This window comes from Mustelus asterias, chromosome 15 (assembly GCF_964213995.1).
Source record: "Mustelus asterias chromosome 15, sMusAst1.hap1.1, whole genome shotgun sequence".
In the NCBI taxonomy this organism is placed as follows: domain Eukaryota; kingdom Metazoa; phylum Chordata; class Chondrichthyes; order Carcharhiniformes; family Triakidae; genus Mustelus; species Mustelus asterias.
Window position 1 is genome coordinate 33,516,534 of NC_135815.1, and position 26,142 is coordinate 33,542,675.

General features: G+C 41.2%; 2 protein-coding genes across 9 annotated transcripts in view; one reads left to right on the forward strand and one right to left on the reverse strand.

Moving 5' to 3' along the window:
* Positions 1 to 343: 343 nt before the first annotated feature.
* LOC144504448 (uncharacterized) lies at positions 344 to 14,721 on the reverse strand. Of its 4 annotated transcripts, none has more exons than XR_013499635.1 (7): positions 14,527 to 14,692; positions 11,762 to 11,799; positions 10,559 to 10,732; positions 7,821 to 7,967; positions 6,099 to 6,224; positions 4,106 to 4,180; positions 344 to 1,194 (listed from the first exon to the last, which is right to left on the reverse strand). XR_013499635.1 is itself a non-coding variant. In XM_078229723.1 (6 exons), the coding sequence occupies exons 1-6, from the start codon at positions 14,530 to 14,532 to the stop codon at positions 4,177 to 4,179; spliced, it is 495 nt and encodes a 164-aa protein (XP_078085849.1). In that variant the 5' UTR covers positions 14,533 to 14,692; the 3' UTR covers positions 4,049 to 4,176. The 4 variants fall into 4 exon arrangements, 2 of the variants coding, with proteins under 2 accessions (XP_078085849.1, XP_078085848.1); XR_013499634.1 differs by having other exon boundaries at positions 344 to 1,205; XM_078229723.1 differs by lacking the exon at positions 344 to 1,194 and having other exon boundaries at positions 4,049 to 4,180.
* A 195-nt stretch (positions 14,722 to 14,916) lies between these two features.
* The window catches only part of utp25 (UTP25 small subunit processor component), a 47,549-nt gene continuing 36,323 nt past the window's right edge, over positions 14,917 to 26,142 (forward strand). The window contains exon 1 of one of the 5 annotated variants that reach the window (XM_078229726.1): positions 14,917 to 15,159. In XM_078229726.1, coding sequence (XP_078085852.1) covers positions 15,050 to 15,159 — 110 coding nt within the window. In that variant the 5' untranslated portion in view covers positions 14,917 to 15,049. The remainder of the gene's footprint in view (positions 15,160 to 26,142) is intronic. The other 4 variants (XM_078229729.1, XM_078229727.1, XM_078229724.1 and 1 more) reach the window with 4 other exon arrangements.

Consider the following 26,142-nt stretch of genomic DNA (forward strand, 5'->3'; position numbering starts at 1 on the left):
GCATTTGGAGCTCACTAAACAGATTTAAGTAGGCTTATGAATATTTAAATCAGCCTCATGCCCCAGCTGATCATGTCACAAGAAGTGGCCTTGGAAGATCTTGGTCGCGATTCGGAATTTTTGTTTCCCGTTCAAATTTCCACCCACGCAAAACTACTTGCTCACCGCACCAGGCTCGGAAAATCATTCCCTTTGGTTATGTTCTACTGTCTTTAACACTATCTTTAATTCCACAAGTTTGTTGAGCTAGTGTGCAGCACCATACCTCGGTAAATGCTACTCAAGACGAGTAAGCTGGTCAGCAGTCTCATTATAAAAGCAACTTCAGTGCTTCTTTCATTTTGCATATTATTTAATTTCAAATTCATATCATTTTGCAATATCAGTCAAGTACTGGAAGCAGTAAATTCTTACCATATTTTTAAAACTCTTAGTTCACATTTCTTTGCTTGTTTTTTATTTCTCATTTGTTTCTTTAATTGATTTATCTGATCTTTGTACACCACGCTGCCATTCATTTATTTTTTCAGTACGTGGTTGTACTAATTTTCACTTCAAGCAAATCTCTTAGGAAAGGTTTTTAATTTACTCAAGTATTATTTTATGCATCTAATTAATCCCTTGCACACTCAAATGTGTAGCAGTTGATTCCTTCTCTAATTTCCTCCCCCAAACTATTTCTTAAAGTTTTTTTATTCTTTCACAGGATGTGGGTGTCGCTAGCTAGACCAGCATTTATTGCTCATCCTAGTTTTTTATTGGCACTGACACCCATCCAGCACCTCTGGATAGCAAGCATTCATGGGCTTTACACTGACAACCCTCTTATGTGTCACACTGGAAAATGGTCAATATTAATTACTTTCCTCTCCATAACCTAATATTGCTCCCACTGCTGCCACAGTTGGCATCCACACTAATTTGGGAACTTTTAGCCCTGCACAACTTAGTACTATATGTTATTTTTGGATGGGGTGGCATTGGAGGTTCGTGCAGATAAACCAATTTTCTTTCTGACGACATGCAATGAAAAATGGTAATGAGCTGTAAGCAGTGTGGTAAACAGAGAAGGCCATCTTATCTTTATCTTCTTGTAAGTCCAAGCAGCATCTTCACAGATAGTGTTCCTGCCAAACTCTCAGAAGACATCAGAAATAGTATCAATTAGATCAGTCTTGACAACTTCAGATAGGACTATTAGAAGCCTTAAAAAACATTGGTTATTCAACACAAAATATTACAATATGAGAGTTTCACTTCTTTTTCCAAACCTGTGTGAAGCAGCCAGAGGTATCCATATCAGCACAAAGAGTACTGGCAGATGGAAATGTTATTATTTAGCTACCTTCTGCAACTTGAGACAATGACATTCCTCAGAGATATTTTTAAAAATTATACACATTCATTTCCATTACTTTCTTCCAAAGTCACAGCCTATGACTTTTGTGAAGGGATGCTAACATACGTGTCCAAACAAAATGAACTAAACAAGGATGAACCACTGCAAAATTGTCCCATTTATTTTCCTCTGCCTAACTTCCTCTCCCTTCCACATGACAATCAAGCTGTGGTATATGGTTCCATAAGCATGTTGTTTTGTGGTACAATCTATAACTACTGTTGGAGTGAAAGGATGCTATTTGGTTCATGCAGCCACTGCATCTTTCAATATGGACTTCTTAACCTCCACAGTTGATTCCTTTCCCTATGTCTCTTGGTGAAAATAAATATCAAGCTACTATCTCTCAAACATAAATCATCCTTCAGCTATCTTGTTCATTTTACTTTATTTTTTGTTAGCTGGATTACTTTTCCAAGTGTTTAGTGCTATTTCCCTTTTGATGAAAGCAGCTGTTTTATTCCAGGAGCAGAATGTAGCCCAACCCCACAATTCTCATTTGCCTATCTTAAAAAGTCCCCCATCCTCCTGTATGCATTTATATTGCCTGCTACTACATTACCCTACATTTTTTCACATGAAAGCTTATCTGCCATGTCTCTCATAACTGTTGCAAGTGAACAAGTTTTCTATTCGTTACTTGCCAACAGTTTTATAACATCAGTGAATGTAACAAAAAAATGACTGCTAAACCAGATATAATTTTCCATTTTCTTAAATATTGTGAACCAAGACATCTTGGCAGATATTTGTGAAACATAAATGGTTACTTTCTCGGAGGAGAATTTTGAATGAAAATTTATAGAATGCTAGTTTATAGAATCAATTTTATCCATTTTGTGCTTTAACTTTTGAATATTGGAATTACATTGCTATTCAACAGTCCTGAATTATCTCAGTAGTTCTGGAGCTCTTATTTCTTCAATTTGTTGAAGGCTCGAAGTCTAGGTGCTCTGTGGATGGTTAAATCTTCAAGTTCCCACATAAGACATTTTCAAACTTTTATGCCTTACAGATTACTGAGCTCCATCTGCTATAGTTGGTATTACCTACAGTCCCCCTTTGTGAAAAATAGTGAATAATTTATTCGATTCATCTGCTATAAATTTAATAATCTGTCCTGTCTATTCCTTGACCTTTCCTCTATTAACCACACAATTGTAAAATTTCATTGGTCCCTCTATTATACTGTGTGACCTGTTCATCATATTTTCTCTCATTTTTTCTACTAACGGGCTATTTTCATGTCAGCCAAAATAAGTGTCAGTAGACCTTTTGATTGCTGGGGACAATCACAGCCAAGCCTAATCCCATTGTCAACAAACATCAAATTTTAGACAAGTCAATGTTGCCTTAGCTTAAGTTTGGCACAACTAAAACAGCTCCAGTCTGTACCTATGTGCCTTTGGTGCAGGCTCCATCAACTCCACAGCTGACAGAAAATTGATTAACAATCTCAGGTTCTTGTTTTACTTGTAGCTGAGCTTTTTATCCTACAACTGTTTGCTAATGATCTTCCAAAATCTTAATCTACATTGTCTCCACTCAGAGTGGACTTCTCAGTGTTCTGTCCAGCTACATCATTATGATCACTTGCAAACCAGCTCACCCAAAACTCAACCTCTCCCTTTTTCAGATAACCATCGCTATTATCCTCACTCAGCTCTTCTGGCAAAACGTGCTCTAATGAATCAAGATTCTCAAATGCAATTTCTTCAATTGCCCTGCTCCACCATGCCTGAGCAACCCTCTTCAGATCACATACATCTTTGCACACATACCACTTCTCTGACTCCCAGTTTAATATGTCGTCCCCACTCCATTATCAGAAGCCCCTCAGTTACTATGCTGTGTTCAAATTCCAAAACAATCCTAAAATTCCACATCCTTCCACTTTCAAAGACTTCCTTAAAATCCATATCTTCAAACATTTTTCTCCTCTATTAAATTTATCCTCTTCCAGTTTGATGTCCATCTCTCCACTTTTTGGTGCCTTCTAAACCTTTCTTAAATTACAAACTGGTGATGTTGCTCACAACTGTACAGCAATCAGAAATACCAAACCCATTTATTTTCTCACTTCTCTGCTCAGGAACATTAACCAACTGTTCATAGAATCATAGAAACCCTACAGTGCAGAAAGAGGCCATTTGGCCCATCGAGTCTGCACCGACCACAATCCCACCCAGGCCCTACCCCCATATCCCTACATATTTTACCCGCTAATCCCTCTAATTTACGCATCTCAGGACACTAAGGGGCAATTTTAGCATGGCCAATCAACCCAACCCGCACATCTTTGGACTGTGGAAGGAAACCGGAGCACCCGGAGGAAACCCACACAGACACGAGGAGAATGTGCAAACTCCACACAGACAGTGACCCAAGCCGGGAATCAAACCCAGGTCCCTGGTGCTGTGAAGCAACAGTGCTAACCACTGTGCTACCGTGCTGTTGTGCTCTGCTACTGCTTGAGCACAGACCAGTGATTGAACCTGTGATCATCATTGTCTGTACGGCTCAGCATCAAAACATAAAGTGAATTTACCTATTGAGTCATTGTGGCATTTAAAATCATGCTCTTTGTTACAAGAACAACAATTTAAAGCACAGTATCCACTTCAAAATTGGACTAAGCAACATGGTTTTGCACAGATTCAGATAAATAAAGTAAATAAAGAAAATTATTATGCAAAAACTTCTCACCTGAATATAGTGCTCAAGTCTCCCGGTAGTCTCGGCATCACCAGTAGGCCACACAGGGTGCACTACCTATGTTACCTTTCAGGAGACAACAACAGCATCAATCTTGCACCACAATAAAGGTGGTGATTAAAATTAGACTTAATAATCACATGCAATGTTGAGAAGAAAATTAGAAAAATTGGTTAACAGGCTTAAAGAAAAACTTAAGGGAAAGTTTTAAATTGCACAAAATTAAAATTGCTATATTTTTATCACCCACAGATCTTGCTTCAATGGTTAGGACTATAAATTAAAATATTAATCTCTTCTACTGCTACCTTTTAATATTAATATATTACTGGAAGCCAGATATGTAGTGGGACATGCCCACATAAAATTTAGTTAACCATACCTTAACAAATTATTGTCTCTTCGTACATACAATTCCTGCTTGCAGATTTAAGACCCAGGGTAGGGCTAGCCTAAGGTTAACTTGAACTGCACACTTGTCAGAAGACAGAATTCAGCCCTCAGCACAAAGGGAACTAGCAAGATTCGTTGTTAAACGAACTGCTTTACTGGCAAGTTAGGTTGTGATCATCCTGGAAGATGGCAGGCTCTGTTCCATAATACTTTTCCGTCGTTACGCTATGTTTCTCTGCCATTAATGTGGCAACATTAGGAAGAATTACAGTTGTTCATTAATTTTTTTGTAGCAAGAATTGGTAACACTTTCATTAGAATATTCATATGAATATATGGTAAAAATCACTATACATTACTTCATTAAAATATTCAAATGAATGTAGTTAAGGTACATTAACTGTCTAACATTTTTGTTTGTCAAACATAACATGTTCCACTTCAATTATTGTTTAATAACAAAATCAAAAGGGTCAAGCTACATTGTGTAAATATATATATATATTTTGGGAAAATGAATTTAAAACCCTTTGAAATTCACAACTGTTTTAAATATTTTTTTATTTCCTTGAGTTTTTCATTATGCTCTTTCTGGTTCAGAAAGTAACATTAATCCACATTTATTTCATTTACATTATTTAGTGTTTCTAACAGTTCAAAACTTAAACAGTGAGTTTTCTTTTCCATGTATGGAATCAACCAGCCATTAACTACTTTCACTTTACAGTGTCACTTGCTTTCAGTATTTTAAAGTTGAAAAAAAACACTTCACTTCTATAAAATAAGGATGCACACGCAATATTTCCAGACAAACAACATTATTAAAACAATCACAGCTACCCAAGGTGAAATAGCTGCACAAAAATATTTTCAAACTTCATAAAAGTTGACTCATGATTCTTTACAAAGATAAATGCTTGACCTCAGCAGAGACATCTAGACATGAAACATGAATGGTTATTTAATCATTCAAGATTTATATGTGCATGAGGCACCGATAGGAGTCCATACAGCTTATATAAAACAATACTTCAAAAGTCCAAAGAGTCACAGAAATATATATTTGTATGGCATATGCCATTTGGTGCATGAGGGCTGCTGCAAATATTGTTGACAAGTCTCAACTAAGTTTCTTTGCCAGCATTATTATTTGCTGTTCCTAGTCCGGCCATCAAAAAACTGTGTCCACCCCACTATACAATTTAACAGTAAGTGGCTTTAAAAGTGTCTGCCACCTGGCGGTCCAGGCCATCTCTGGCCCCGTCCAGGTGGCGGAGGTGGCAGCGGCGCACCAGGTCCATTGTGAAAGCTGTGTGAAAGGATAAAATCACAATTTTTTGTTTCATGGTGTACTTTTCTTCATTAAAAAATATTGTTATAAAAATCGAACAATATACTATTATCAACTTATACACTAAATAGTCATTTGAAACATTCTTGACATGCAGATTTTTATAGGCTTCCAAACAATTACTCACTTCAATAAGTGCTAATTACAAAACTCAGATCTAAGTATTTTGTTTAACTTAGAAAAAAATAAATTGATAGTGCTTTGGGAAAACGATCCCACAAAAGTTTGAGTTCGACTTACCCTCTCCGAGGTGAGAAAACCCCTCTTTGCATGCCTCTAGCTCGAATAAAGGGGGGTCGTCCTCTGAAGCACATTGGTCCTGGAGGAGGAGGAAGTGGTGGTGGAGGAGGACCACCACCCCTAAATCTGCAAGACAGTTATCAAATGCTAATTACCAGAGAGCAAATTAAAACATATTTTATTCAAACTTGGAGACAAAGTTTTAAGCAGCTGGACAAGACCACAGAAGGCAAGGACTTTTGGGAGTCAGAACATGTTGGCTAATATCCCTTGCAAGGCATGTATTTTCAATCAGCTCACCAGAAAGTTCAAGAATATTTGCACTACATCATAACCTATGCACCCAACGATTACAGTATGAGTACAGATAAAAACAAAGGTTTCGTACTTGTAATAACTCCAATTCATTTTTGATATTCAAGTTAATGCAAGTTTAAGTTTATTTATTAGTGCCATAAGTAGGCTTACAATGAAGTTACTTTGAAAATCCCCTAGTCGCCGCACTCCAGCGCCTGTTCGGGTACACTGAGGGAGAATTTAGCATAACCAATGCACCTAACTAGCACGTCTTTCTAAACTACACAAAAACTACTAAACAGTGATATACCGCTACAAAGCTGGGTCTGTCTACTGATTTCACGTCTTAATAAAATATTTATCTGAAGAGAAAAAACTTGCAAGACTTTATTTCAAAAATTCTTTACACCAAACAGACTTCTGTTGTCTTCACCAACAACAAGCAATTAGCTGAAGGCACTTGATGGGAACATATTTTGAAGAGACACACATAGAAGTTCCCGTGTTCTTTGGACTTGTCCAGTGAAAAACACTAATGGGATGTTGGCCTTTATCTCAAGAAGGTTGGAATACAAAACTAATGCTTCAGGTTTTCAGAGCCTTGTTTGGACTCGGTTGGCATTCATTTCTGGACACTGAATCTAAGAAATTATATATTGGCTTTGGAAGAGTAAAACATTGATTCACCAGAACAATACCAGTGTTTGAATGTTTAAATTACGAGAGCAGGTTGTATAAATGTAAGTTGGAATGGAAACATAGAATGGTTACAGGTGAAGGCCATTCAACCCACCATCTGTGACAGCTCTCCAATAACTCAGATAATCTCACTCCTTACCTTTTTCCCCTAGCCTTCCAAATATTTTCTCTTCAGATAAATATCAACTCCCATTTGAAAGCCACGATTAAATATGTCTCCATCACACTTTCAGCTAGTACATTCCAGATCCTAATGACTTGCTGCATTAAAAAGCTTATCTCATGTCGCCTTTGGTTCTTTTGCCATTCACCTTAAATCAGTGTTTTATGGTTTCCAACCCTTTCGCCAATAGGAACAGTTTTTCCCCGTCTACTCTGTCCAGACCCTTCATGACCTTGCTCAACTCTCATCAAATTTCCTCTCAACCTTCTCTAAGGAGAACAGCCCCAGCTTCTCCAATCTATCCATAACTGAAGTCCCTCCCCCCCCCCAGAACAGTTCCCAAATCTTTTATGTTCACCTTCATAACTTTCCTGACACATCCTACCCTGGTATGGGGCCCAGAATTGGAAGAAATCCTCCAGTTAAGGTCAAATCAGTGTTTAATAAAAGGTTAACCCTAACCTTCTTGCTTTTGTATTCTATGCCTCTATTTATAAAGCCCAGGAGCCCATTTGCTGGTTGCAATGTTTCTAATTTCCTACCAAAACTTGCAAGACCCTTACCTTGCAGGAGGAGGGAAAGACATATCTCCTTGCCCACCAAATGGACATTCCATCCCTCCCCTTGTAAGTGGCGGACCAAACCTAGGCAGTCCTCTTCGTCCACGAGGATCTGGATAGGGACGCATTCTCGTATTTCCTATACCACGTCTAAAACAGAAAACAACATTTGAACTCAGATGAGCAAGCACAATTCATATGAAGTTAACAATTTTAATGCTGAACATAAAATCATTTTTAAGATTAAACCTTTTCTTCTGTGTTAAGTCAAAATGAGGGATATTAGCAAAAAGAAAATAGAATTTATTGTTCTTGCTACAATCAGTTAAGAGCATTCTTAAGCTCCTAATCAACTCCAACAAAATATCATTTTAAGTATTTTACAAATTATAATTAAAATAATGGGTAGTGTCAAAAACTTTGCCAATCTGGATGGAAGGAGTCAAAACATCCTGTACATTTGGCTGAATGGCCTCCTACTGTGCTGTAAAATTACATTATTCTCAATGACACAAAACAATGATTCATTGAGTAAATGCACCACACAGCTTGCCCATGAGCTATTTGGACCAATAAAACATGAAAAGTCAAAATGGGAATAGGCCATATGGTCACTCAAGCTTTCTCCGCCATTCAGTGAGATGGTGGCTGATCTTCTACATCAACTCCACTTTCTCATCTTTACCCCATGATTTCCTTTGTGAGACTCAACATCCACAGCACTCTGGGATAGAAAATTCCAAAGATTCACAACCCTGTGTTTGAAGAAATTTCTCCTTGTATTGGTCATAAATAGCTGATCTCCGATTCTGAGTTCTAGACTCCCTCAGGCAAGAGAAACAGACTCTCAGCATCTACTTTGTCAAGCCTTCCAAGAATCTTGTACAGTTCAATAAGGTCACCTCTCATTCTTCCAAATGCCAAAGAATCAAAGCCCATTCTACCTTATATCTCCTCATAGGACAACCCTCACGTCCCAGCAACTATTCTAGTGAATATTTATTTCACCCCCTCAAAGGCAAGCAAATCTTCCTCGGGGAAGGAGACCAAAACTGAACACACTATTCCAATTACGGGATCTCACCAAAGCCTTATATAATTAAAGTATTCCCCACTACTTTATATCAAACTGTTCTGTAGTTCTGTTTCCAGTTTCCTCTTTGCCTCATTTCTTGAATAGCAGAGTTATATTTGCTACCTTCCAAATCTACTGGGACCATTCTAGAATCTAAGGTGTTCTTCAAGATCAAACCCAACATGCACCATCTCTGCAGCCTCTCTTTTAAACCCTATATGATGTAGACCATAAGATCCAACGGATTTAACACTTAGCCCTATTAATTTGTCCAGGAAACTTCTGTTATTAATAATTCTTTTAAATTCCTCATTTTCATTAGACTCTCAGTTCCCCATTATTTTCATTATGTTTTCTGTGTCTTTACTGTGAAAACAGATACAAAATATTTGTTTAACATCTCTGCCATTTTTAAATTCTCCATTATAATTTCTCCTGTCTCTAGGAACCCGGTTGGAACATGGGATAGAAGAGGAGATATAGCGGTAATTGATTTAAAATTAGCTTAACAGAGAGGTTGGTGGAAAGTTAAAAATCAGTTTGGCATTTAGAAATCACACTACAAGATAGTGTACCCAGTTTAAATTAAACAATGGTATACTGAATAGGGCAATGTGTTTGGAATCTGATAATCTGCAGTAGTAATTTGAAAAAAATAAGAGGCTGCCTGAGACTGTAGATGTTAATTTTCAAACAGGAAATAAAATAGGTGAGAAAATAAAAACAGGTAAGGGAAAGGTGTACGTGCAAGGTTTAGATCAGACTGAGAACCAATGCAACATTACTGAAAGGAAGTATCATGTAAGGTCAGGTGAATAGGAAACCAATCAAAAGAAATGAGGTAAATTCAAGCTTGTTAAAAGATGATATAAAAAGAGGCATTTTGTGCTCCAACAGTTGGTACAATGCTAAAGTGCATGCCTATATTTACTGTATAATGTTCCATTAACCTTCCTCCGCCTGTAAATTACTTTGCACACAGAGGAAAGAGAAAGATATTTTACCTCACCACAATGACGGAGTTTCTCACTACTTACCATAACAGACCCACATTTACTTTTACTAATCTTTTTCTTTTAATCATTGCAGAATTTTTATATTTATTGCTTGTTTCCTCATATTCTATTGTCGCATTTTATCAATTTCTTGATTACCCTTTATTGATTTTTAAAACCTCCCAAACCTCATGATTACTATTCTTTATAGCAACAATGTGGGCTTCTTCTTTTAATCTAGTAATATCCATGTTTGTTCCACTTTTCACTGCATGTTTTATACCTCAAGGGAATTATACCGGCATGAGACCATGCCTGATCTCTGATCCGTGTGGAATTCTACTGTCATAACTAGGGCTGGTTGATGTACATATACAAATTAGCTTTTGTCCCCAAGTTGAAGCAAAAAACAAAAAGTGGGCTACTCCCCCTCTCTTCTGATCACTATCAAATAATCTGCAAAAACACATGTTGGCTGAGGGCAGGCTGACAATTGCTTTGATGGCCCTCAGGTAATTTATGCTACCAATATAGAAATGTCCATGTTTACCAATAAAGAATATTCTCTTGAATGGGGTACTGAAACGCTACTGCTTTTTGGAAGTGTACCCAGATCAATGATCATCTCAAGGATAGGAGAGGAAAATAAATGGAAAATAAATGAGAAATACCTTGCAGAGCCAAATCCATTAGCAGCTACTTGTCCTCGCCCAAATCTGCCAGATGATTCACCTCTACTTGGTGGCTCTATGTCCTTAGGTCCTCCAAAAACACCTCTGCTGCCTCTTCCTCTGCCACCTCTGGCCATCCGCCCACCTCTTCCTCTTCCTTTACCTCCTCTGCCCCTGCTCAGAATAGTTGCATTACAACATACTTACTTCTCTTTACTGCACATTATATTTAATATTAAATGACACTATTATCCAAGTGATAGAAAATGTTCAGGGACTTGAACTGTTAACAATTAAGTCCCTCTAGTACAATTTCAAAATGAAACTAATTAGTAAGTTAATTTACCCAACTATCCCAGCATAAAAACATCCTATCTTAGCATAAAAAGTTAAACTTTTCTCATGTCCAAATGCAATTTTCTTGAATATATTTCTTAGAATTTGGCCAGCAAACAAATGCATAATTTTAGCCATTTAGCTTTGAAGAAACAAGTAGAGTACTATTTTTACTGTTCGCAGGTACTTTTCAGTGAACAAATTATTAAATATGAAAACAAAGACTTAATTTAAGTACAGAAAGATTTGTAAAAAAAAGAGAAGTATATTCGTTTTCAAAATATATTTTGAAGAGTAGCATCAGTTTGTGGAGCTCATTATAAAATGTTGAAATTTTCAACTCAACACACTTCAAATTATGGATGTCCATGTTATTTCTAATATGACATTTCCTCATATTATAAAGTTTGTAAGATCCCACCCTCAAGAAGTTTTTACATGAAGTACAACTAGCTTATAAAGCACAAAAATGCTCAGGAATCTGTACGTAATAAGAGTGATTCCAAGGGGAACATCTGATTGAGTGGATGATAAATCAAAGGAGAACTTGCATAGCTCATAATGTTCAGTAAGTGACATAACTGAGCTGAAAGCAAAGATTTTTGAAATCTGCATAATACAACAGGGGCTGCAGCAGTTGAGATCAGTTCCATTAGTGCAATCAAACTGAACTCCAAGTCTGACACAAATTATTCTTTGTCATCTTGTAGAATCAGTCACCTAGTTTCACTTGATTGACTATATTTACATGACTTTCTTAATGTTAAGGCTTTTTAAAATCTTATTTCAAATGGATCTTTACCATATTTAACTAATCCACTAATTACATAAAATAATCCAAAACCACATATCCACACATTAGCTTACCTAATGTTGTCACTGCCAAAGTGTTCATCAAAATCCACCTGCAAATCAAAATTTAAAAAAATTTCAAGTTAACTTGCTTAATACTTCACATATTAACGAACTCCCAACTGAGCTCCATTATAAAACCATGATCTTTCTAGTATCATACCTGCACTGTAATGAGTGTTGCACCAGTTTCTTGCTACTCAACTTCTTTTCATTTCCATGATCAGTAACACCATGCTGGCTCTATCCTCCAGGTCAATCCCACATCTCTCAAAACTGCTATCAATATTCTCAGAAATTCTATTCTCCATCACTTCAACAACTGATGTTTAAATTTCCCTTTCTCTCTAAAGTCTTGGAACAAGTGTTGTGTTGCAACTACCCTCCCAGCTCCCTCACCACTTCATATTCAAAGCCTTTAGTCATGTGTTCATACAGTAGAGAAACACGTGTCAAAGTCACCAACATCCATCTTTGTTGTGACCAATGTTGACTGCCCCTCTTCAACCACCCCGCTACCATCAATATGGTCAACTCAGTCCATTGTCCTTATTTTTTTCTTTTCTAAAGTTCATGTTTGTGGCACTAGTCTTGGTGGCTCAATTCCTTACTGTTGTATCATAGACATTCAATTACCTCAATTGGCTTCTCCTGTCATATCTGTTTCTGGTGCAATCTGGGCTCTCTCCCCTTCCCCATTTATAAGCTTTATGTCACCCAGGAGCGAGAGATCAGCTTTTACATGTATGTTGATGATACCTATACTACCTGCGTATCATCACATGTCACTGTACCCAACTTCCTCCACTGCAAGATGATAGATGAACAAGACGCACCACGTATCTGGCAGATTATAGTATTGGACAAGCTATAGTTGAATGGTTGATGTTGGGAAGGCAACAGAGACATCTGAAAATGGAGTCTGATCACGATGAAGCATAGATAAGAATTTCAGATGCAGCGGGGCTGAAAAGAGAGGCAGAACCAGGCAATGTTGTGAAGGCATGGAAAGGAGTCATCTGAGTGATGGATAGGATGGCCACTTAAAGCTTAGCTTTAAGTCAAACAGGGCACCATCTGATCAATCTTATACTACATAGTTGACACTGCTGGTAGGCAAACTAGGCATAGGCAATAAAGACTGCCTTTAAGCTTCAATCTCTTTTAGATGCTTGTGGATTCAAGCCCCAAGATAGATCTGAGCACAAAACATACACTGACATTTAAGTGTAGTACCAAGCAATATTCCAAGGGTCAATCTGCACTGACAAAAGATTTTGGCTCTCAGGTTTATTTCAATGCTCTTTGTGGAACATTATGGTGCACAAATTGGCTCTACATTTCCTCTTAATATAGCAGTACTGTGCTATAAGTGCCTAATTCATCTTGATATTGTTAGGTCCTTTAGGCATTATATAATTGCAAATTATTTCTTTCAATGAACAATAGCACGATCATATCAAATGCTTATGATTAGATTAATGAAGTCAAGGAAGGATCATCAATCACAGTTATAGAAATGTTATTAGTGATTTTGGTCATTGTGGTCTTGCAAACATGGCAGAAAATGAACTGTTAGGATTCAAACAATGCGTTGCTGCACAATGGGGCATGCAGTTGATTGGGGACAATTTGAAGATCTTGGCAAGATATTGGAGAGGCAGTTCATGAGGATGGATGGTCTGAGGCTTTTATGAGTAGAGTTAATAATAGGTGACAAACGAGCAATTCAATGAGCAAACTACCATTAACAATGAGCTAGCAAGATGGGGTCGGGGACAGACGATTGTAGACATGTGTCTAGAGAGAGGGTGCAGAATTGTGGTGAAGGGAGAATATAACAGAGATTGCAATTAGATTGAATATGGTACTGGAGTGATGGACAGAGGCAGTCATGTCAGAAGCAACTGCATGACGTTTTCAATCTGAAGCCAAGAAACCGCAAGCCTATTACACCTGGTAGCCGAGGTGAGGGATGGGGCAAATGTGTCTGTCACGTAGAAAAGGCCACAGTAAATAATTGGTTTTGCAATATAGTAGATCAGAAGAATTGGTTTATGCAATCACAATGTAAATGGAGTCTAATATATAAAGTCATTCATCTATAACATTCTAAAGGTTTGCAGAACAAGATGTGTAAAATGAAACTTTTGAGTTATTTGTACATCAGGGACATCCTCTATATAGGAACATCCTCTATATAGGAACAAGTCATTGCCAGGGCTGAGAAAAGGGAGACAAATAAATGAAATTTGGCAGTCACACACCAATTCTGAAATTCTAACTTTGTGTTGTCGACAGCAATCCATTAATGTTTAAATGGATCATTTCACGCACACTAGGTTGTAAATGTACCAGACGACTGGCAAAACGATGGGAAGGAATCAGGTTGAAGTCAATGGAGGAGCGAGGGGCAGGAAAACAAGCCTTAGTGTTGGTGTCCTGACACTTAAAGACCATTGAATAAAATAGACGGGGACTGTGAAAGCAGAGGAACCCGGCTTATTCTCTCGGCTTTCTAATTAGGAACGTACACGGGAGCACTTCAAATGAAGAATATTTCAACATTGTAACCAATGATATTTGCAGAAGACACAGCGTTTTTTTTGAGAAGAGTTGCCGAAAGCGTTTTCAGGACCCGAGGAAGGTCAGTCAGTCAGTGAGGCTCCGGCTCAACACAAAGAACCCGATCGAGAAGCAACTCGGCCGTGACTGTCAGCCCCGCACCCCCCGGCTAGCGACATAAAGAATGAGAAAGGCGCTCTCTGATGCATACTTGCCTCCATTGTGCAGGTGGGATTAAAGATAAATGGTGCGCTCTTTATTTTTTTATTTAAGAGTTCCCACGAATCGGGTTTATAAACGTTATTTTAATTTCCAATGAAGGGCTGTAACGGTGACCACCGACCACAAAATGGCGAGTTGCAGCGCAGCTCAACCCAGACTGGAAATCCCGCCCCTCCCCTCTTCTCTCCATCTGATTGGCGGATTCCTCCCCTCCTTTGTCCACGCCTTTCTCCCCAACCGGACCGTTGATTGGACACTTCCGACGTCAGTCAAAACTCCTCCCGCGGTTTCATTGGACAGGACTGATCAGTCCGGGCTTTATTAGGGAGCCGGTGAACCAACGGCGCGAGGCCGTATTGGGAGGTGCTGCTGCTGGAACAGTCGGCGGAAGCCGGCCAATCAGGGGGCAGCAAGTGCGCGTGGACGGAGGCGGTTAAAGGGTCGCGCGTGGACGGTGGCGGTTAAAGGGTCGCGTGTGGAGGGTGGCGGTTAAAGGGTGGCGCGTGGACGGTGGGGATGGGGAAAAGGAAGAGCGGCGGGAGGTTGCGGGGACTTGGCAGCAACTTAACCAAGAAGCAGAAAAAACACTTGCGGGAATTCGGGGAGCAACATCCATTTCACGATGAGTGAGTGTACCTGTCATCACTTTAAAACTGACATCCTCTCGACCAGCTTTAAGTCGGCGTTTCCTCTGAAGCTCCTGATTTTCCCATCTTGGGATCAAGTCCAAGTTTGGTTGAGATTTTTTTGGTAGACCACGTTCTCCTGGTTAATTCTGGTTCAATGTTTCCTTCTCTCAGCGGATTGTGTTGAATCTTTTGGTATTCTCTACTCCAGAGGGCTGTGGGTGTCTGGTTGTTGTAGACATATTCAAGACAGAGAAATTTAAGGGATATGGGGTTTGAATGGGAATGTTGAGTCGAGGTGGGAGAAAGGTCAACTGGTCTGCACCTGACTCTTGTTCTTGTGTTTTAACTTTTTAAAAGTTCATTTGGGAGAGGTGAACATCTCCAGGGGGAAAAAATTTCACGAAAATGGTTCTAGGCATGAGTCGCTTCAGTCACTAAGGTAGATTGGAACAATTAGGACAGCTTCCTTGGAGAAGACTGAGAGGAGATTCATGAGGGGTCTGGACAGAGTAGATAGAGTGAACTATTTCTGAAAGGATCAAGAATGAGAGTTCACAGATGTAATGTAGTTGATAAAAGAAGCAACATGAGGGAAACTTTTTCATGCAACAGCAGGTTAAGGTCTGAAATGCACTGCCGGAGAGTGTGGTGGAGGCAGGTTCAATCAAGAAGTTCAGACTGGGATTAGAATGTTGTCTGAAAAGGAAGCATATACAAGGTTACAAGATGAACATGAGGGAATGGCACTAAGTGAATTGACCACGCAGTGCAGATATGATGGGTTGAAAGGATGATGTGGACATGCTGGCATTGGACTGGGGTAAACACAGTAAGAAGTCTCACAACGCCAGGTTAAAGTCCAACAGTTTTATTTGGTAGCATAAGCCACTAGCTTTCGGAGCGCTGCTCCATCATCAGGTAAGTGGGAGTTCTGATGAAGGAGCAGTGCTCCGAAAGCTAGTAGCTTGTGCTACCAAATAAACCTTTTGGACTTTAACCTGGTGCTGTGAGACTTGAAAGGGTGAGCCAGTGAATTGCTGCAGACTGAAGGTGCTTCCCAAGACTGCTGAGACAGGTGTTCCAGGATTTTGACCCAGCGACAGTGAAAAAAAGATGTGTGTCTAAGTTGAGATGATAGGAACTTTGTGTAACGCAACCCCGCAAGAGTGTTCCAACCTGAAACACTGGTTTCGTATGGTGTTTTTTCTTTTGGGATATTAGTGAGAAATGTTTGCAGAAACAGTGAGAACTCCGACCTCTCATTGAACAAACAAATAAAAGTATTTATTAAAGTGGAAGAAAGATAAAACACTGCAAAAAACAACTTTCTACTTCAGCAAATTAACAGTCAACACTTACTTTTAGATTTTCAATCTTTGAGAGACTATCTGTTTTCTCCTGTAATCCTAAACTCGGCTGAAACCCTGTTTTCCAAACAACAACCATAAACCTATTGGTCAAATCTAGCCAGTGATTACAACCAGGGCTTGGGAAAGGTCTTCAGTTCAGTGAAGTAAATAGTCTTTTGCATTTTGCTTTCCTTTAGAACTCCATCTCTAGCTGAGTTGTTTTGTGAAGATGGCTGTGTCGCTCTCTCGTTGCATTTTCTTCAGCACCTCTATATCTAAACTGCTTCCTGGCTCATAGCACTACATCTCTTACCAATTTTAACAGATGCACCGTAGAAAAAGCATCCTATCTGGATGTATCGTAGCTTGGTATGGCTCCTGCTCTGACTAAGACCACAAGAAACTACAAAGGGTTGTGAACATAGCCCAGCCCATCACACAAACCAGCCTCCCATCCACTGACTCCATCTACACTTCCTAGTGGTTTGAGAAAGGAGCCAGCACAATCAAGGAACCTGTGCGCCGTGTAGAAACTCTCTTCCACTTTCTTCCATTGGAGAAAAGATACAAAAGTCTAAGAACACATACCAATAGCTTCTTCCCTGCTGTCATCAGACTTTTGAATGGTCCAGTTCTGGTCGCTGCACTACCAGAAGGACGTGGAGGCTTTAGAGAGAGTGCAGAGAAGGTTTACCAGGATGTTGCCTGGTATGGAGGGTCTTAGCTACGAGGAGAGATTGGGTAAACTGGGCTTGTTCTCCCTGGAAAGATGGAGAATGAGGGGAGACCTAATAGAGGTGTACAAAATTATGAAGGGTATAGATAGGGTGAACAGTGGGAAGTTTTTTCCCAGGTCGGAGGTGACGATCACGAGGGGTCACGGGCTCAAGGTAAGAGGGGCGAGGTATAACTCAGATATCAGAGGGACATTTTTTACAGAGTGGTGGGGGCCTGGATTGCGCTGCCAAGTAGGGTGGTGGAGGCAGACACGCTGGCATCATTTAAGACTTACGTGGATAGTCACATGAGCCGGCTGGGAATGGAGGGATACAAACGAATGGTCGAGTTGGACCAATGAGCGGCACAGGCTTGGAGGGCCAAAGGGCCTGTTTCCTGTGCTGTACTGTCCTTTTGTTCTTTGTTCTTATTAAGCTGATCTTTCTCTTTGCCCTACTTGTAACTGCAACACTATATACTGCACCCTATCCTTTTCCCCAATGTACTTTATGAATGGTATGTTTTGCCTGTATAGCGTGCAAGAAACTACTTTTCACTGTATCCCGGTATATGTGACAAACCAAATCAAAGGTTAGCTCTGCTGCCTCACAGTGCCAGGAATTGAGTTAGATTCCAGCCTTGGCTGACTGGAGTTTGCATGCTCTCCATGTTTCTGCGTGGGTTTTCTCTGGGTGCTCCAATTTCCTCCCACAGTCCAAAGATGTGCAGATTAGGTTGATTGGTCACGCTAAATTGGCCCTTGGTGTCCAAAAATGTGTAGTTTAGAGGGCTTAGTGGGGTGAATATGTGGGGTTATTGGGATAGGGCCTGGGTAAGATGCTCTGTCAGAGGTTCGGTGCAGACTGGGCTGAATGGCCTCCTTCTGCACTGTAGGGATTCTATGATTCTCTTCTATGAAATACTGGGGCTGTGAAGTGCTGATGTTGGACAGCTTGATGTCCATCAAGCAACATCATGCTTTTGAGTCCAAACACATTGTGAGGCAGAGTGGCAGCAGAGAAGGAAAGAAAAGAAAGCAAATTGTGCACTCTGGAACCCCTACATCATGGGATGTCCTACCCAAGTGTCCTAAGATCTGTGTGTCAAGAATCTGACTAGTCAATCACACAAATACTTTACTTCAGTATTCGCTATGGAAAAAGATCTTGGTGGTTGTAGTGCAGACTTGCAGCAGACTGAAAGGCTTGAGCATGTAGACATTAAGAAAGAGGGTGTGTTGGAGCTTTTGGAAAGCATCAAGTTAGATAAGTCGCCGAGACCGGATGAGATGTACCCCAGGCTACTGTGGGAGGCGAGGGAGGAGATTGCTGAGCCTCTGGCGATGATCTTTGCATCATCAATGGAGACGGGAGAGGTTCCGGAGGATTGCGGATGTTGTTCCTTTATTCACGAAAGGGAGTAGAGATAGCCCTGGAAATTATAGACCAGTGAGTCTAACCTCAGTGGTTGGTAAGTTGATGGAGAAGATCCTGAGAGGCAGGATTTATGAACATTTGGAGAGGTATAATATGATTAAGAATAGTCAGCATAGCTTTGTCAAAGGCAGATCATGCCTTACGAGCCTGGTTGAAGTTTTTGAGGATGTGACTAAACACACTGATGAAGGAAGAGCAGTAGATGTAGTATATATGGACTTCAGCAAGGCATTTGATAAGGTGCCCCATGCAAGGCTTATTGAGAAAGTGAGGAGGCATGGGATCCAAGGGGACATTGCTTTGCGGATCCAGAACTGGCTTGCCCACAGAAGGCAAAGAGTGGTTATAGATGGGTCATATTCTGAATGGAGGTCAGTCACCAGTGGAGTGCCCCAGGGATCTGTTCTGGGACCCTTACTCTGTGATTCTTATAAATGACCTGGATGAGGAAGTGGAGGGATGGGTTGGTAGGTTTGCTGATGACACAAAGGTTGGAGGTGTTGTGGATAGTGTGGAGGGATGTCAGAAGTTGCAGCGAGACATTGATAGGATGCAAGACTGGGCTGAGAAGTGGCAGATGGAGTTCAACCCAGATAAGTGTGAGGTGGTTCGTTTTGGCAGGTCAAATAGGATGGCGGAATATAATAATGGTAGGACTCTTGGCAGTGTGGAAGATCAGAAGGAACTTGGGGTCCGAGTTCATAGGACGCTCAAAGCAGCTGTGCAGGTTGAGGCTGTGGTTAAGAAGGCGTATGCTGTACTGGCCTTCAATCGAGGAATTGAGTTTAGGAGTCGTGAGATAGTGTTATAGCTATATAGGACTCTGGTCAGACCCCACTTGGAGTACTGTGCTCAGTTCTGGCCGCTTCATTACAGGAAGGATGTGGAAGCCATAGAAAGGGTGCAGAGGAGACTTACAAGGGTGTTGCCTGGGTTGGGGGGCATGCCTTATGAGGATAGGTTGAGTGAGCTCGGCCTTTTCTCCTTGGAGAAACGAAGGATGAGGGGTGACCTGATAGAAGTGTATAAGATGTTGAGAGGTATTGATCAAGTGGACAGTCAGAGGCTTTTTCCTAGGGCTGAAATGGTTGCCACAAGAGGACACAGGTTTAAGGTGCTGGGGAGTAGGTACAGAGGAGATGTCAAGGGTAAGTTTTTCACTCAGAGGGTGGTGGGCGCATGGAATAGGCTGCCAGCAACGGTGATGGAGGCGAATTCGATAAGGTCTTTTAAGAGACTTTTAGATAAGTACATGGAACTTAGTAAGATAGAGGGTTATGGGTAAGCCTAGTAATCGCTAAGGTAGGGACATGTTCGGCACAACTTTGTGGGCTGAAGGGCCTGTATTGTGCTGTAGTTTTTCTATGTTTCTATGAAGACCTATGCGGAAACTCACAACTCTGAATAGGTATCATCCTCAAATAAGGGTCAATCGACAACGCTAATGTTGGAGGGAATGGGCTTTTATTTGGGTGGAAGAGAGTGCTGTTCAAGCAACCTACTTTGTCCTTTATACTGTTTAGCCTCTGATTGTTGGATCAGTAGCCATCAAGGGGAGTGGAGTTTAATTCCTCTCTGGCCATGGGGGAAGTCGTGATGTGGAGATGCTGGCGTTGGACTGGGGTAAACACAGTAAAAAGTTTAACAACACCAGGTTAAAGTCCAACAGGTTTATTTGGTAGCAAATTAGTAGCGACTCATCGATTGACAGTTCCTACGCGCCACAGCGAAAAACCGCACCGACCTCCTCAGAAGACAAACACGGGACATGGTGGACAGAGTACCCTTCGTCGTCCAGTACTTCCCTGGAGCAGAGAAGCTAAGGCATCTCCTCCGGAGCCTTCAACATGTCATTGATGAAGACGAACATCTCGCCAAGGCCATCCCCACACCCCCACTTCTTGCCTTCAAACAACCGCACAACCATTGTCTGCAGCAAACTACCCAGCCTTCAGGAGTACAGTGACCACGACACCACACAACCCTGCCACAGCAACCTCTGCAAGACGTGCCGGATCATCGACACAGATGCCATCATCAAACGTGAGAACACCATCCATCAGGTACACGGTACATACTCTCGCAACTCGGCCAATGTTGTCTACCTGATACGCTGCAGGAAAGGATGTCCTGAGGCATGGTACATTGGGGAGACCATGCAGATGCTACGACAACGGATGAATGAACACCGCTCGACAATCGCCAGGCAAAACTGTTCTCTTCCTGTTGGGGAGCACTTCAGCGGTCACGGGCATTCGGCCTCTGATCTTCGCATAAGCATTCTCCAAGGTGGCCTTCACGACACACAGCGCAGAGTCGCTGAGCAGAAACTGATAGCCAAGTTCGGCACACATGAAGACGGCCTCAACCGGGATCTTGGGTTCATGTCACACTATCTGTAACCCCCCCACAGCTTGCCTGGACTTGCAGAATCTCACTGTCTGTCCTGTCTGGAGACAATACACATCTCTTTAACCTGTGCTTAATGCTCTCTCCACTCACATTGTTTGTACCTTTAAGACGTGATTATCTGTAAAGACTGCATTCCAATCATTATTTTGTAAATTGAGTTTGTGTCTCTGTATGCCCTGTTTGTGAGCAGATCTCCACTCTACCTGACGAAGGGGCAGTGCTCCGAAAGCTAGTGGCATTTGCTACTAAATAAACCTGTTGGACTTTAACCTGGTGTTGTTAAACGTCTTACATGGGGGAAGTGCCAGAGGACTGGAGGATGGCTAACATGGTTCCACTTTTCAAGAAGGGTAATAGAGATGAATCAGGAAATTACAGACCGGTGTATTTCACGTCAGTGATAGGCAACCTATTGGAGAGAATTCATCTCCACTTGGAAAAGCATGGGTTCATTATGGATAGTTAGTGTGGCTTTGAGAGGGAAGCCATGCCTAACAAATTTGATAACATTTTTGAAAAATTCTATCGTATGTGCGGTTGATGTAGTTTATGTGGATTTTAGCAAAGCCTTTGACTAGGTCCCACATGGGAGACTGATTGCGAAGGTTGAAGCACATGGAATTTAGGAAAAGTTGGCGAGATGAATCCAAAGCTGGTTTAGTGACAGGACTCAATGTGGTAGTAGAAGGCTGTTTGACTGACTGGAGGCCGGTGTCCATGGCATACCACAAGATTCCATGTTTGGACTCTTATTGTTTGTTATATACATTAAATTATTTGATTTATTGTCACATGTGTTAACATACAGTGAAAAGTATTGTTTCTTGCGCACTACACAGATTTTTAAAAACCGTCCTTATAGAAGGAAACGAGAGAGTTCAGAATGTAGTGTTACAGTCATAGCTAGGGTGTAGAGAAAGATCAACTTAATGCAAGGTAAGTCCATTCAAAAGTCTGACAGCAGCAGGGAAGAAGCTGTTCTTGAGTTAGTTGGTACATGACCTCAGACTTTTGTATCTCCTTCCCGAAGGAAGAAGGTGGAAGAGAGAATGTCCGGGGTGCGTGGGGTCCTTAATTATGCTGGCTGCTTTGCCGAGGCAGCGGGAAGTGTAGACAGAGTCGATGGATGGGAGGCTGGTTTGCATGATGGATTGGGCTACATTGTCGACCTTTTGTAGTTCCTTGCGGTCTTGGGCAGAGCAGGAACCATACCAAGCTGTGATGCAACCAGAAAGAATGCTTTCTATGGTGCATCTGTAAAAGTTGGTGAGAGTCGTGGCTGACATGCCAAATTTCCTTAGTCTTCTGAGAAGGTAGAGGTATTGGTGGGCTTTCTTAACTATAGCGTCAGCATGGGGGGGACCAGGACAGGTTGTTGGTGATGTGGACCCCTAAAAACTTGAAGCTCTCGACCCTTTCTGCTTCATCCCCATTGATATAGACAGGGGCATATGTGGGGGAATGATGCGCAAGTTTGCAGATTGCACCAAGATTGGTACGGTGATTAATAATGAAGAAAGTCATTGATTACAGGTTATAGATGGGTTGGGCAGAGCAGTGGCAGATTATATTTAATCTCTAAGTACATGGTGATGCACTTTGGAAGAAGTATCAAGACAAGGGAGTATTTAATGAATGGCAGAACACTAGGAAGCTCAGAGGAACAGATGGAACTTGGGGTACTTAGTTACAGATCCCTGAAGGCGGCAGAATAGGTGAATAGGATAGTTAAAAAGGCATGTAGGACTGTTGCTTTTATCATAGAATCCCGACTGTGCAGAAGGAGGCCATTCGGCCCATCGAGTCTGCACCGACCAAAATCCCACCCAGGCCCTATTTCCACAGCCCCATGCATTTACCCTAGCTAGCCCCCCTGACACGAAGGGCAATTTAGCATGGCCAATCCACCTAACCTGCACATCTTTGGACTGTGAAAGGAAATCTGAGCACCCGGAGGAAACCCACGCAGACACGGGGAGACTGTGCAAACTCCACACAGTCACCCAAGCTGGGAATCTAACCCAGATCCCTGACGCTGTGAGGCAGCAGTGCTAACCATTGTGTTGCCTGTATAAGAGCATGGAGATAATGTTGAAGCTGTACAGAACATTAGTTAGACCACATCTGGAGTACTGTGTGCAGTTCTGGTCACCTTGCTATAGGAAGGATGTGATTGTACTAGCGTGGGTACAGAGGAGATTCACCAGGATGTTGTCTGGGATGGAGTATTTGAGCTATTAGGAGAGATTGGATAGGCTTGGATTGTTTTGTTTAGAGCAAAGAAGGCAGAGGGGAACATGATTTGACATGTATAAGATTGAGGAGTATGGACAGGGTGAATAGGAAGCAGCTGTTCCCCTTGGTTGAGGGGTCAGTCAAGAGGGGGCATAGTTTTAGGGTAAGGGGCAGGAGACTTGGAGGGGATTTGCAAAAATATTTTTTCACTTGAGGGTGGTGGGAATTTGGAATGCACTGCCTGGGAAGGTAGTGGAGGCAGGAAATCTTACAACCTTTTAAGAAGGGTTAGAGTTTGTAAAATGTGTTCAGGAAAATTTTCTAAATTAATATATAGAGGAACCAACTAGAGAGGATGCAATATTAGATCTCCTATTAGGAAACGAGTTAGAATAAGTGACGGAAGTGTGTGTAGGGGAACACTTTGGTTCCAGTAATCATAACGCCATTAGTTTCAACTTGATCATGGATAAAGATAGATCTGGTCCTCGGGTTGAGGTTCTAAACTGGAAAAAGGCCAAGTTTGAAGAAATGAGAAAGGATCTAAAAAGCGTGGATTGGGACAGGCTGTTCTCTGGCAAGGATGTGATTGATAAGTCGGAGGCCTTCAAAGGAGAAATTTTGAGAGTGCAGAGTTTGTATGTTCCTGTCAGGATTAAAGGCAAAGTGAATAAGAATAAGGAACCTTGGTTCTCAAGGGATATTGGAACTCTGATAAAGAAGAAGAGAGATGTATAGGCAACAGGGAGCAAATATGATACTTGAGTATAAAAAGTGCAAGAAACTAAAAAAATAAATCAGGAGGGCTAAAAGAAGACATGAGGTTGCTTTGGCAGACAAGGTGAAGGATAATCCTAAGAGCTTCTACAGGTATATTAAGAGCAAAAGGGTAGTAAGGGATAAAATTGGTCCTCTTGAAGATCAGAGTGGTCGGCTATGTATGGAACCAAAAGAAATGGGGGAGATATTAAATGGGTTTTTTTGCATCCGTATTTACTAAAGAAACTGGCATGGAGTCTATGGAAATAAGGCAAACAAGTAAGGGAGGTCATGGAACCTATACAGATTAAAGGGGGGGAGGTGCTTGCTGTCTTGAGGCAAATCAGTAGATAAATCCCCAGGACTGGACAGGGTATTCCCTCGGACCTTGAAGGAGACTAGTGTTGAAATTACAGGGGCCCTGGCAGATATATTTAAAATGTAGGTATCCACGGGTGAGGTGTCGGATGATTGGAGGATAGCTCATGTTGTTCCGTTGCTTAAAAAAGGCTCAAAGTAATGCGGGAAATTATAGGCCGGTAAGTTTGACTTCAGTAGTAAGTAAATTATTGGAAGGAATACTAAGATAGGATCTACAAATATTTGGGTAGACAGGGACTTATTAGGGAGAGTCAACATGGCTTTGTGCGTGGTAGGTCATGTTTAACCAATCTATTAGAGTTTTTCGAGGAGGTTACCAGGAAAGTGGATGAAGGGAAGGCAGTGGATGTTGTCTACATGGACTTCAGTAAGGCCTTTGATAAGGTCCCACATGGGAGGTTAGTTAGGAAGGTTCAGTGGTACCCCTAGGTATACGTGGAGAGGTAGTAAATTGGATTAGACATTGGCTCAACGGAAGAAGCCAGAGAGTGGTAGTGGAGGATTGCTTCTGAGTGGAGGCCTGTGACTAGTGGTGTGCCACAGGGATCAGTGCTGGGTCCATTGTTGTTTGTCATCTATATCAATGATCTGGATGATAATGTGGTAAATTGGATCAGCAAATTTGCTGATGATACAAAGATTGTAGGTGTAGTGGACAGTGAGGAAGGTTTTCAAAGCTTGCAGAGGGATTTGGACCAGCTAGAAAAATGGGCTGAAAAATGGCAGATGGAGTTTAATGCAGACAAGTGAGAGGTATTGCACTTTGGAACATACAAGGTAAATGGTAGGACACTGAAGAGTGCAGTAGAACAGAGGGATCTGGGAATACAGATACATAATTCCCTAAAAGTGGCATCACAGGTAGATAGGGTCGTAAAGAGTGCTTTTGGTACATTGGCCTTTATAAATCAAAGTATTGAGTATAAGAGTTGGACTGTTATGGTGAGGTTGTATAAGACATTGGTGAGGCCGAATTTAGAGTGTTGTGTGCAGTTTTGGTCACCTAATTACAGGAAGGATATTAATAAGGTTGAAAGAGTGCAGAGAAGGTTTACAAGGATGTTGCCGGGACTTGAGAAACTGAGTTACAGAGAAAGGTTGAATAGGTTAGGACTTTATTCCCTGGAGCGTAGAAGAATGAGGGGAGATTTGATAGAGGTGTATAAAATTATGATGGGTATAGATAGAATGAATGCAAGCAAGCTTTTTCCACTGAGGCTAGGGGAGAAAAAAAACTAGAGGACATGGGTTAAGGATGAAGAGGGAAAAGTTTTTAAAGGGAATATTAGGGGGGGCTTCTTCAGAGTGGTGGGAGTGTGGAATGAGCTGCCAGATGAAGTGATTGCGGGCTCACTTTTAACATTTAAGAAAAACTTGGACAGATACATGGATGAGAGGGGTGTGGAGGGATATGGCGCAGGTTGTCAGGGAAAAAATCGGACCTCTCGGGGACAAAAGTGGGGAATTATGCTTGGAACCCAAAGAAGTAGGGGAGATCCTAAATGAATACTTTGCGTCGGTATTCACAAAGGAGAGGGATGTGTTGACTGGGAGTGTCTCGGAGGGGAGTGTTGAACCGTTGGAGAAAATCTCCATTACAAAGGAGGAAGTGTTAGGTTTGTTAGAGAATATAAAGACTGACAAATCCCCAGGGCCTGATGGAATCTATCCAAGGCTGCTCAGGGAGACGA